General features: G+C 38.2%; 1 protein-coding gene across 2 annotated transcripts in view; it reads right to left on the bottom strand.

The window, feature by feature from the left end:
- Positions 1 to 396: 396 nt before the first annotated feature.
- PITPNM3 (PITPNM family member 3) overlaps positions 397 to 14011 on the bottom strand; it is a 37118-nt gene continuing 23503 nt past the window's right edge. The window contains exons 10-19 of one of the 2 annotated variants that reach the window (XM_030231437.2): positions 12673 to 12843; positions 11432 to 11626; positions 10496 to 10644; positions 9299 to 9415; positions 8531 to 8647; positions 7252 to 7400; positions 6074 to 6223; positions 5067 to 5250; positions 4542 to 4670; positions 397 to 4152 (exon numbers count right to left, since the gene is read on the bottom strand). In XM_030231437.2, the coding sequence (XP_030087297.2) occupies positions 3844 to 4152; positions 4542 to 4670; positions 5067 to 5250; positions 6074 to 6223; positions 7252 to 7400; positions 8531 to 8647; positions 9299 to 9415; positions 10496 to 10644; positions 11432 to 11626; positions 12673 to 12843 (1670 nt within the window). In that variant the 3' untranslated portion in view covers positions 397 to 3843. The remainder of the gene's footprint in view (positions 4153 to 4541; positions 4671 to 5066; positions 5251 to 6073; positions 6224 to 7251; positions 7401 to 8530; positions 8648 to 9298; positions 9416 to 10495; positions 10645 to 11431; positions 11627 to 12672; positions 12844 to 14011) is intronic. The other variant, XM_030231438.2, reaches the window with a different exon arrangement.

Below are 14011 nucleotides of genomic sequence, written 5' to 3' on the forward strand. Positions count from 1 at the left end.
ACAGCTCTCATGAACCCCAATGAATAAGAATTACCAGTATTTTGTCATTTTTACACCTAACAAAATTTTATGCTGAATAGATACAAACCATGCCACAAAACTAAACAGGAATACTTTGGTCAAGCAAAAATCTATACCAAGAACACTAGTGTACGCAAACAGAAATGTTATTTAAAATAAGCAGATTTGGATTAACATCACTATTCAATTCTGCAATCTATACAATGATATCTTGTTCCAAACCTACCTAGCTAGACAACAAAATTGAACAGACAGCCACTGTTGCTGTGTTTGATTTGGTTTTGTTCTTTTTTTTTTTTTTTTTAATGTGTATTGGTTACAAATTTGCTGTGAAAGCAGAACCAAAACTAGTGTCTTCCAGGAGCTATACACAGGTTCACACAGACAAAACCAAAACACCACAGTTGTGAAGGTGTGTTTTCACAATATCTCAAATAACTCTACCACTGCTATTTATCACAGCCATTTTTTACAGTAATTTAAAATGGATCCATATCAACAGGACAAAGAAGTACATGCTGCCAACTGTGGCATACTTGTACTGTACCCTTAGCACCCACTGGACTAATGATTTTGTGTTTTACAATTTCATTTATGCTTCCTCCATTCAGCCCGTTAAAAGAATGTGCTTTTCTGTTACACACTGGAGGCACTAAACAAAAGACGGTGCTGAAACAACTGACGAGTCTAATGTATGTTTAGTGGGCACACCCACCTGACTTCACTGTCCCTTCTGTGTATGCTAAAACACTTCCATAGTCTGTGTAGTTTAAGTGCGTGCTGACTGCACAGAAACTGCAGCAATGATGACTTGCAATCAAGAATAAGATGACTGTAGGATCAAACTTACCCTCAGTGAATGGCTTCCTAGGGGACTGATCTTCCATGAATACACAAGTAAAACTGAAATCCAATTGCAAGCTGAATGCCTGAGAATGACTGAATGCAGTTTCATGTGGACAAAGTGTGTAACTAAGAAGCCTGTGTCACTATTTTGCCAAAGTGCACAGCTGGAGTGTGGGATCACAAGATAAACCATTCTAGCCATGAGCAATCAGCAGTGCTGGAATTAAGCAAAGGATATATAAGCTCTCATACATTGTATGAAAAATTTAGGGAGAGTATTTTCATGATTTTAATACCATGTGTAGAAACGTTGAAATTGTTACCACACTAAATCATATACACACATGCACACACACACACTTGTTTTACTGCTATTAGCTCCTAATACTCTTAAGGGAAGCCAGCACAGTGACTACTGTGAAGGTGAGCCAGCTATTAACAGAAATACACAAAATCGGAGTCTTGATGACATGGAACCCTGTAAAATGACATTATGTCTCCAAGAGTAAAAGACACCCCTTTATAACCTAGGAGATTTTTCTAACTTTGTACTTAGACACTATTTCCTTCAATACAGTCACGGAATTACACACAGATCCCTCTTTTGAAAGGAAGTAGACCTTTCTACTACAGCAACTGAACAAAAAAAATAGGTTTTCAAGTCTCTTGGGTGATAGAGGTAGATGGCTAAAACAACAGTAGCTTTAAACAGGAATAGCAATTACAGTCAGGAGACATGCTAAACAACATCCAATGATTAAAAAAAACTTTTCAATCAGTCAATATTCTAGACCCCTCATCAAACTTAACATTTTCCTAGTAAGTTCCTCTCACAAGCCTTGTATTCCCATGCCTATTTGAAACTAACAAGGAGGAGCAGGCTAACAGTAAATTCACTAGAAGGAGATGGAGGCTGGTGCACCTGTGCAACCTCATCATGGTGCAAAGCAGAGAAGAAATGGACTATGTGACTAGAGTTAGTATGTGCAGTGGGCTGAGACAGAACATGGAATAATTCCTCCAACTTCATGGGCTCAAGAACTATGACACTACTGGGAAAGCATTTGTAATTTGTTAAGAGTGTTTCGATGTAGTTTGCAAGCTATCTTTCATTTAGCTTTTGCAGCAACAGATCACAAAACCCTAGCCCCTTGTAACATATTTACCTGCTCTCACAGAGTGTTTGCTACCAAACATTTTACATCTTTCCTTAATCTTCAGCAGAGATTACCCTTTGCCTTAAAGGAAGCATTAGAAAACAAAACAAAACAAAACAAAACAACCAACTTCTAATGTGCCAGAGATATTTCAGGAAGTTTGAAATAGGTAACTGACAATCCTGCCAAGTAATATCTGAAAATATAAATCAAACATCTCCACTTATAACCTATTTTGCTGCCTCTTATGGCAAAAGCTACACTCTTACACCATTCCAAAAGTCTACTGAAACTTCATGGTTAACAGAAAGTACAGACTTACTTTACTTCTGAACTGTCTTAATAGTTTTCCATTGCATTTATTGTTTTACACATTAACTTTCAAAATCATTAACCGACTTGGTGAGAGACTCTGTCTGGTCTAGCAGAACCTGAAAGGGGGATGGAGAGGCACCAAACCCTCTCTACCCCAATTCCCTGAATAAAAAACAAACAACAAACCTGAAAAAGGAATGTTCTTTTGACTTCAAGGTTTCTCAGTGTCAATAGTATGTTTTTAACTCTAAAAAAAAGGGGGTTTTATGTGCACTTGTAACTTCATTGCAGGTTTTAAAACATGCGTCAGTTCAGTCATTAAAATTCTCTGCATGAAGAATCTGCAAACTGCTACTATGTTAAAGTAACTGTAACACTCTGGAAATATCACAACTTAGGGAAAGCATCACACATTTTACTTCTAGTAAGTCCATTGAGAGATCAGAGAGAAATTTAAATCAGTAGAGAAATGTCTGTGTGGCACCTGTATTTTTGCATGTCCACTCTATGAAGCTCAAATGCTATAATTTTGAATGCTACAGATTGTCTTAATGCAGCAGTTGCTGTGAAGCATGAGAAGGTAAACAATTTATCAATTTACTTAATTACTTTTTTTCCCCTCCAGTGTAAATATTCTAGTTTGAATAATTAAAAAGCAATTGCCCCGAAGTTTGCAGATCCCTTAGTAAACGGTTCCTTTTAGCTTGCCCTCTTAGGATCTGACTCTCAGACTGAGATCATCAGAGCCATCTTCTTTGGAGTAGTACACACATTTTTGCACAGTCATTGAGTTCCAAAAACAATGTGATCTTTGTACAGTTGCACACTACTTTGGTTACAACAACACTGTATTCAAACTGTGGCTGACATTTATTTTTAATATGAAGTTTTTATGTTTGGTTCACAAGTGAAGTTTTCACATTAATTTGTCCAGTGAGGGCCCATGTTGGAATCTGTTGACCAACACTGTAGGCTGAAAGAAAACCGTGGGTTTAAGGCACCCAGAAAGCATCTTGTTGTAGAAGTCCTAACCACCTGTTATTGTAGCTCCCTCTGCTGCTTCCCTTTTATCACTTTTATTGAAAAGTGAAGTGGAAACAGACATGACTACTTAAAGTTTAAAGTGTAAACCTCCTCTGTAACCTACAGGACCTACCCTTGATGCTGGTTTGGGTGCAGCTAATTAGCTGATACCACAATCCTGAGCAAAATCAGTATCTTTTCCTCTTACTGCACATATTATATTTGTTCCCAAAAATAACCTGTTGCTATGATGATAAACTTGTGGTAGTTTTAGATTGTTTTAAACTTCCCCAATAAACATGATAAGAGGAAGAGACTGGAAGTGCCCCAGTTGGTATAAGAAGGCAGATTTCAGAACAGGGAAGACTCCAAGGTACAAATTCCTGTCCACCTCTCTTAATTTGGAGCTGCCTAAATACTACCTTTTAGGCATGCCTACAAGTTTTATGGGGTGCATCCAAGATCTACAGTCCCAATCCTCCTAGGGAATAGATTCAAATTTGTGAACTCCACCTCGAACCCAAGCAATGGAAGGAAAATGCCTGTCATGATCTTTGTCTGATTCAGGCTGGCTCTGAGCACGCTCTGGCTTGGGGTTTAAAGAAGGTGGGTCAGGTTGCTGTACAGACATAGTCCTGCGGAGGTGGTTTCTCTTGCGCAAAAACTCAGGCTGCGAGTGGAGGCCAAAGCTGCCTTTTCTCAAGATCATCCGAGAGTTGTTCTTTTTGGGTCGTGAATGGAGACTGAACTCCAGCGAGGCCAAGTGGGCTGCATAACCTTCACTGAGGAACTGAAATAGGAAGAAGAGAAGAGGGTGACAAATTACTGCCGCCTTGACCAATGAGTGCTAATGAGGCATTAAGTTTTGATCACTGGCATCACAGTTAGACACCTACAAAATATGAATACTCCTCTCCCCTCAATTTTTTTTTTTTCAAGTGACCCGTTTCATTTTGTCATTCAGAAATATGCAATGCACGCACTTGTAGATACAACCTGCCACTACCTGATTCTCTTTACTATTCACCCTTCCAGAAAATGCCTCATTTGTAACCCCAACAGCCTTTCTTTGAAATACCGTTGCTGCTTTGTGCATTTGTGAGTTTGCACATGCATTCACTTGCATGGATTGCCTTGTCTTCCCTAGGACTTCCTGACTGAATAGCAAGAGTTACTTACTTGGCACTGTGCCTGGTATTTCTTTGTGGATCGTCCAACTATGTAGATCTGGGATGGTGACAGAGCCAAGACACTGTACACAGAAATATCCTTCATGGAACCATATGCGGCACAGATTTTGATGTGGCACTGAAACAAACATTACTTCCAAAGTGAACACACTACTGAACACCATGCAACTACTAGGCTGGCACTTGATTTACAGTAAAGCAGCATATGAGTTCCCTGTTAAAAATTCCAATCCGTAAACCACAGAAAGCTAAATCAATCTGCCTGCATGTGAGCAAGAACTACAGCTATGTGCACAGGAAAGGACAAGCAGTTCATTTACTGATTTGTCATAATTGGAGGTCCCTTTGGATGTTTTATCAGCTTTCCTTACTCTTTAAAGTGAGAAAATAAGTGAGGAGTGGCAAAAAGACTTTGTGATGTTCAGTAAGACTTACTGTTCAGAAAGAAGAGAGATCTCTACTGAATTGCATTCCCTGAAAAGTCGTTTTAAGGCTACAAATAGGTTTCTAGTACCTCTTGCATGAGATTCCGGAGAAAAATGGTCTTTTGTCGCAGTGGGTCATGAACGAGTCCATCTGAGAAGAAGATCATCCCTTGTGGGAAATTGTGTTGGGACAACCACGAAACTACACGCTGTTTCTGCATATCTGGACGGCCGGTGATATAGATAATCAGATATCCCAGGTCCTGCCAATGCCTGTCAGAAGAGGCAGTTAAATTATATAAGTGCAGAAAGAGCAACAATGCTCACAGGTCAGGTCAGGATCTTTTCTCAGACCAGTTATAAGTCATATGATATCCTTCAAAAAGTGGAAAGCAGCATGCCTAAGTCTCTGCTCCAATCCAGAAACTAAGTAAGAATGTCTACACCTCAGGGGAGATGGAGGAAAGCAAGAGACATTCTTATACAAAATATTATCTAAAATATAAAAACCATTCAAAAATATACTTAGAATAAACCTTGCAACACATCAGGTACTGCTACTTTTGATATCTTTAATGAGGTTTCCTGCCATTTCAGCTATAAGGAATGGAAACCCTTGAAAACTGACACTTCTACATTCTCGTGCAAGTTCCAAAATGAACTTTTCCCATCCAGTGCACCATTAACAGACCTGCAAGAATGAATTAAAAGGTCTTTTAATTTTTCCTCCAAAAAACATTGTTGCATTCATGGCACCTGATATTATTTAAGTACAAATATGTCCTTATTTGAAATTAGTGATACACAAAAGACACATGGAATCATTATTAACTCACTGCACACACTTCAAGATCATATTTCCAAGAAGTAACTTTTTGTCATTAGGCAATTTAAACTACAAATTTCAAGGTAATCCACAGCATTCTAACATTTCTCTGAAATTCAAGCAGATGTGCTGTGCAAGAAAATACAGAAATGTATCTGCAGAGAATCTTGGCCCTTAGAAAATTGCTGTCTGTTTAATATAACAATCCTTTTCCTTTCTACTGTGTTCAAGCAGAAAGTTAGAGATTTGAAGTGTTCAAACCTCATTTACCTGACAACATCAACGGCCCCCGCTCGGACTTTGGGGTCACTTCCCATAATTGAAACACTTGCTGCAAAGGAGCCATCAATGCTGAACACAACACATTCCATTCCTCGGGGCAGTACAGTCAGGTAACTTGCTGCACTGCTCTGGTCCCCTCTGCAGAGTCAAAGCAATAAATTAATTTAAAAAGCAAAATGTCAGAATGTATTTTCTGCATGTTCAAGTTAAGATTTGAAATTAGATCTTTCTAGACCTACAGCTTTAAAAAACACTGCCAAAAATGGCTTCTGATTTCAGTCTTATGTGGAACAATCAAAACTTACACTTTTAGGAAATAGTTTTTCAAAGAGAAATTTGGAAGCTGATCCTAATAAGAAAACACATGCATACAGATAACCAAAAGAATTAGAAAAAAAAAACTGAACACCTTGAAGTATTCTAATTACTACTCAAACTTTCTCCATAATCTTAACAGTTTGTTAATGGACATTACCCACCCTCTTGCAAATATCCCCCCTTGCAATGGGAATGCCAGTTGAGAAAAGTAAAAAACAAAAAACAAAGGCATCAAGCAAACAAACAAGAACAAACCAACAAACAAAAAACAATGCAGTCATACATCACTCTTGTCACGGAAGGACATGTGAAAACCATTTCCTTATGATGTATTTTCCCCAAGAGAATTGGATGTTAAAAATGGATAAATGATGAGGAAATCCAAAGCTCTTCTCATCCCACCACCTCACGTTCCCTAAAATCTGTAATCTAAAGACCATGTTCATGTCTGGTGATGAAGATTCCTACAAATATGTGCTCACAGCCTAATGAACAAAGACAGGACAATTTATTTTGTTCCTCTTTGAAATTTACTCCTGCACTTTAAATCTTCATTTTTTAATATAATTTTATTTGTGTTTCAGTAACTATTTTCTTGAATTGATTGCCTTTTTTATTTAACTGAGGTAAAACATTTTCTCCTTCTCAAGTTGCACTACATAGGATTGTAAGCTGACTTTGGACTTTGTTAACTGGTGGATAACAACAACACATTCTATTTCAGCTAAATTCTCCTCATTGATTTAATCTCCCAAGCAGGGATTCAAATGACGTTTTTACTGAGTTTTGAAGTTCCTTCCTGATCGCCACAACCCATCACAGCTTTAGTTCCAGCTTGGAGTTATTACCTGACCACCATTTTGATGGGATACACACCAACTCTCAGTCTCTTCTGTTCAGGTATATTGTAGGATATTCGTCCACTGCTGTTGGATATCTCTGTGTCAAAATACACCCACCTGCCCGAAGATGGCTCAGTCATTATGAAGATATCCACCTGCAAAACCAATGAAACAGTAATCTAGTGTGACAGACAACAAAACACCCCCTATGTGCAAGGCCTGCCAAGCCTAGATAATATCAGTATCTCCAACCATGTCTGGTAGTAAAAGCTTACAAGGAACTTTGAAAGAATTTCATTACTCAGCAAGAACTTCAAAGAGAGTCCTCTTAATAAGCAAATCCTTTCTAACATACAAGAGTTTATTGTCTTCATAATTTAAAGCCCTGGTCTTAGCACTGCACGTGTCAAACATGGAGGTCAGAAATTTGGGAGGAGCCTTAAACTAGGAAAAGGATAATTTTACCTTGCATAGCTATATTACCTTTTCACACACTAAACCTACAAAGAAACCTCCTGCATCTGGTTCTTGAGACAAAATCTTTCTCAAATCATTACCTCGCCTACAATCAAAACAGTTCAAATTATCAAAAGATTTAATCAATATGGTTTTCTTCATTTAATCAAAATTAACATAAACTATATTAAATACTTTGCTAGACCTGAAACAAGCCAAGTGAAGCCTACATGCTTCAGTTTTGCCATCAGCTCAGCAGCATTGCTCTCTTAATTTGCTCAGAAACTCCGACAATCTCAGTGAATATGAAAAAAATGTGTTCAGTTGATGCTTGGCTTTATTAGCTGTAAGCCTGGCTTCTGTAGGCAGCTTTAGGAATGACTGTTTCAATTGTGTCACATTACTACTAATTTCTAAATCTAATCTTTACTTGCCCATGTGTAAGATACAGCAGCCACCTAGCTTCTAGAATGCCTGGATGATACATGGTTTTCTTTTATTGCTATGTCAACTACTATAAAATTCTTTTTCCTTCTTCCGCGGAAAATTAATTGTCTCCAGCAGGTGGTACAGCTGCATGGCAGGCTCAGAAACCACTGCACAGCACACACACCACCAACCAAAGTAGATACCCATAATCAGTAAAGAGAGATGAGAGCTCAGAGACTGGTCAGCCATCAGGAAAGCCCACTTCATAGCATATTTCTGCCAAAGTAGTAGGAGGCAAGTGACATTTCCCCTCACTGTAAGGCTTTCTCTGACACTGTACATGGGTGCATTCAACAACTGTTTCAAGTAAAACTAAGAAAATTGATTACTCAGACTTCACCTTTTCACCTGTTAAAGCCACCATGTCCAGAGGTCCATACATAAAGCGCCCAACTAGTACCTGAGGACCATCTTCTGCTGCAATGACATCATTAGCTCGGTGATTAGCAGTCACATTCTGAAATAAGAGCAGAAGATGAGAAGGGTATGGTTCATTTTTGTCACAAGGCTGCTCTCTCTATTTTGTTATGAACAGTGACACAGAAACACAGTCCTGGGCAGTATGTCTGAGGTACATGAAGTGCACTGCATTCCCATTTCAGCTGGAGCCTGATTTCCATTTATGGTGGGTTCCTGAATAGACTTTCTAGAGAGAGTACTCAAAACAACCAAATAAGAGAGAATGTTTGAGGGAAAGCCAATTCTTTTTCATTTCAAGTGGTGCCACAGATACACATCATTACGCGCAGGGCACATACATTTTAACTGTCATTATTAATTGAATTAGTACCTGAAGAACGTAGGAAATATTTTTGCTTGGCTTATGGATTTGTCTAGCATAAAAGAAACCTCTTTGCATAATGTAAAACTTAGAGCCTGTTATTTAAAGAAAGAAATATACTTTCTCCCAACATGAAGTGATAAACCAAGATGAAATTGCTCATATTCCCTAACCATTAATCTGCCTGGCTCTGGATTAAGTTATCAGTTTTCAGCTCTTTAGTGATATTCAGTTATGTTAACTCTTACTTGGGGAGATCAAACTTCATTTAAATTTCTGCCAAACCCATGTTCCACAGCTGCCATATATATTCAGTGTTAAACTTACCCTCAATTTGACATGTGTCCTTTTGCGTAGCCATTTTTCTCGTGGATTGGATGGACTTAGTGTTTCTGGATCCAGGTTGTCATTTTCCTTGAAATTTACATTTTCATACCTCATCACCTGAAATTATATTAATATTTTAATAAACGGCTTGTGGCCTGAGGAGTCCTGGTACTTGGCAAAGAAAGAGAAATTACACTGCTGCCCCAGCTGAGTGACACTGCAGAGCCAAAAGCACAATGGAAGTAGAGTGGTAAAGCCATATGTTCACAAAACCTGCACAGACAAAGAAACTGCTTTCACTCTGTTGGCCAACACTTAATTTCAAATACTTATTGAACAGCTTTTTCACTCACAGCACAGCCTGCACATTCCTCCAGAGAAAACAGTGAAAAGATTAGGATGGTACCAAGTGACAAGTCACATTGTCTTGATTATGGTCTGCAAAGTCAGTAAAGAAGCATAAAACCACAGAAGCATTTTTTAATGTCCTTTATGTGGCAGACATCAGACTCCTGACTTCATCTATATTGATTTTTTACACATCTACTCAGAGAAAATATTTCTTATCCCTTGTGGGACCCACAAGGACCCACTGAAGTCCAACTAAACTTGCAGAACCTTATGTCATACACGTTCTTACAACCTAAACATCATACATTTACCAAGAAACTTTCATGTCCAACTCAGATTTCAGAACACAACCCACAGAATTCAGAATCTGGGTGTGGGTTATGGCACATTTCAACTGAAACCAGAAGCTCTGTCTCACTGCAATCTGTGGGTTGTACCTGCAATCACAAATAGCTATTTCAAATGAGAAATAGATAAACAAATTTTTCAAGTTGAACAGCTGGTTTTCTGTGCTGAAGTATTACAATCTCAGTACCCTTGCTAAGAGAGTGGTCTAGAATCCTTGTAAAAGATGTCTTACATGAAGTCCCTTGAGTAAAATCATGTTGCAATCACAATATTACTCGTCACAAAGTCAGCAGTGCTAATGGTGGGCTCACTTGTCCCCTTTATCTCTCCAATAAATCCAGATCTGTAACTCCTAAATGCACTTGTATGTGAAGCATCCACACTTAGCCATCTAATTGAACAAAAGATTTAAAGACTGACCTTTGGAAAATGCAATTAACAATCACAAGGTTATCTGCTGCAGAGAAAAAAAAAAAAAAAAAAAAAAAGATCAGTTACCTGTCTTAAGATGAAGGCCACAACATCTGTTGATTCCCAATAGCTGGCATGAAAGAGATGTGGCAGGGCCACTGTTGGAAAGGCTGTCAGCACATCTGGACAATACAAGGCATAATCTATTCGTTTTGTTCCCCACCACTTTGCAGTAACTACAAAAAATGAAACAAAATAGCATAACATTTCTACATCAATAAATTTCTTGCTGTCTTCTGCTGTCTTCATTTTAATCTAGAAAATGGAATTAAATCTTCTGCTTTCTTAATCTTGACATTTTAAGTCTGCTAAAGCTATCTATCATTCACAAAAGTACAGTTTTTACTGACTGCATCATCACTTGATTGCCTAACATCTAAACAGCTCTTCTGGGTTCAAGTTTTGGGAAGCAGAAATCACCACAGCATGATCCCCACTGCTTTCTGGTCCATGGAAAATGTACAGTGAAAGACTATTACTTTTATGATCATGTTACAGGGTAAGAATTGCAAATGCCTTTAGAACAGTGAAGCAAATATTGAGAGAGAGATACATACATACATACATATATGCTCACACATATAACTATAGTCCATAGCAGGACAATATACTGATTTATAGCACTTTTAATTATGAGTAACAAATCTTATCTATCTATACTGCTTCATGCCTGGAACATGATCATAAACCCCTGTTACTGTGAAACTCCTGCAGCTATTTATGAGTAACACCATAATATAAAACTGACTTCTTTACTATTACTTTATCTATCTAATTACAAACAGAAAAAAAAGATAACTTGTGTTATGTAAAATGGCAGAAACTTGTGCTATTCTCATTCTCCCCAAATTCCAAGCAGATATATTTTCTTTTCATAATCAAGTTTTTCACAGAAACAATGTGAAGGGAAAGGCTGTTGCCATATCCAATAGCAGGATATACGGGGCACCAAGCTTCACTCACTGTTGGTGAGGCATGCTGATGGCAAGCTTTCAGTTGACCCCGAGTTTTCACTGTTTGTGCTGGCCAAGCTCAACTTTCTTGTTTTCCCTTGTGGTTGATCAGATGCATTTGGAGATCCTGGACTCTCCTGAGAGAAAGGTATGTTCAAAGAGCTAGTCTCAAGGAACAGGCCACTGTGATTGTGGAGAGCATCACCTGCAGGTTACAAAAGTGAAAATAACAATTAAAAAAAAGGACACACAGCATGGTTTTGAAGCTAGTACTTCTGTGTATAACTTATTTCCTTATTTATTCATTTATTTTTAAATGGAGGGCTAATGAGTGTTTTCCTGAATAATATCTCATTTAATGCCCACGGATGAAACTTCCTCCTTCAGAGTGAGAATAGCATGACACAGCCTGACTGTATGGAGGAAGCACACACCCTACTGCCATGAATGTGCAATGGCAGCGGAGTGCTTTTGGCCAGGATCTTCCAAACTGGGTAGTGATGTTGGGATGCTATTTTAGTTCACACTGAATCCTACTCATTTTAAAGTAATTTTATGAGAAGAACTACATAGTCCTGGGAGTCTGTGATACTTCTCTGGTCCTCTTTCTGACATGAGCAAAATGTCCTTTTTTGCATAACGTGACAAGTCAAAGATACTTCATGCCTATGATTTTACCTTATTTTCTATTAAGTCAAAAAAGCACAATTCCTTCTACTAGCACCTTGCTCATCCACCCCTTCCTCTTTCTTCCCCAGAAATCAATCTATTTTTGATTGGCTTTTATTTTCCTGGATTCAAATCTTTATTACCAACATAACTATTGCTTAGTAATCCACCTAGGAGAAGTGCAATCAAGACTGCTCAGTGATTTGTCCTAGCAGATATCTACAACAAACCAACCACAAGTGACCAAAAGAAACAACACATGAAGATCTAGGCAAAGGCCAACTAATTGTGAAAATAAATTGTTTAAAATGATAGCCAAGGACACAGAATTTTCCAAGTGACACTTCGACTAGAACAGTGGTATTGCCTTCAAACTCCTCTCTAACACAATTAGTATCACAAACCTCATGCTTAAGAAAAATTTTTCTTAGTAATCTTCTTTGATTCCACACTTGCTAACTATGTCTGTGCTACTCAGTCCCAGAGTTTGTTTTTAGCATGTTGGCACATTGCTATTCTCTTGAGCTGTACAAGGAGAGAACAGTTAAAAGAACAACAGAGCTATGAAAACAGGCACTATACCTAACTGGTGAGATCTTCCATCCCCTAGTGGGTATCTCTGGTACCGTGGGACACTGAATGGAGGAAGGAGATGGAATCTTTTCTCCAACAACGGTTCAAGTCTGCAGGCAGAGGGGTCAGCAGAGTGAAAGAAGCTGTAAACTTGGCTGCAGGCTGGTCGGACCTGGCATACTTGGATGAGAATGAGACAGAGAAAAAGAGGCCAGTTTTGCAGCTTTACAATTTTCAAGGAGTCTGTGCAGAAACACAGTTAATAGGGTCTTCTGTAAACTCCAGATAAGCACACAGCTGGCCAAATTGAATTGCTTCCTATTTCATAAGTAAAGAACACTTCACTGCATAAGAGTTTAAAGAGACATCACAATCTGAAATGCAGGCACATATGAAATGTGAAGAACAGCAGAAGAGAAACAGAAGTAAAGGAGAAATGAAAAAAATTTAAAAATCTTGTAAATACATTATTGAGCATTATAGCTCGGCACTTCAAATATATACCAGCAAAACAGTCTGATGGGCTTGTGTCATCCTGAGGACTTAAACCTAGGGGACAGCAGAACCTTCCCTTATATTATAAAAACTAATTCTAACAAAACAAATAAATACATCTGAATTTTACTTGTCACATTTTCAGGTAGCTTTCTACCTTTCATTTCAGTAAAGAGGGCACCTGACTCTTCTCAACTAATTTCCAACTGTCTGCATGATAGATTTAAATTTTTCTGTTTTCCTCTCAACTGTGTCACAATTATCACTTTAAAATGGGATTCTTTTATCATATGCACCTCTAATGACTAATTATGCTTCAAGGAGACACTGCTCACCTCAGAATGTCTTTGAAATGCCCATCAGTTGAGCTGCTTTCAAAGCATACTCCTTTGCAGGATATTCGAGGAAGGATGGAAGTGAGAGCTAATTTGAAGAAAATAGTTTAAAATACTAGTAATTAACATGAAATTTTCCTTTCAAGGTGCCTGGAGGGTAGCAGAGCAGAGACTGTGGAAAGGACTGGCTAGGAAAAAAAAAACCCTTGGAGCTCCGAATTGCTGTCTCATTATTGCAACAGATTTTCTCCCTCACCTAATAATAAATGAATGCATCATTTCCTATAAAGATGCTGTGCTATCCAAAGCTCATACCATGCAGAGACAAAGTATGTGCTGAATAATGAAAAGTAATATTTTAACTGAAAAACTTAAAAAATCCAGATGCTTTAGAAATAAAATTTTAAAAATCCTCTCTGTGTCTGATCAGTAGGCTCTGTTACTAGAGAGGAAGAATGGCTCACAAGCAACACACCCAAGGGCCAAACCCACCCACGAAGCCAGACGTGAACAAGAAG

The sequence above is a fragment of the Serinus canaria genome, chromosome 19, assembly GCF_022539315.1.
Source record: "Serinus canaria isolate serCan28SL12 chromosome 19, serCan2020, whole genome shotgun sequence".
NCBI classification, from domain to species: Eukaryota; Metazoa; Chordata; class Aves; order Passeriformes; family Fringillidae; genus Serinus; species Serinus canaria.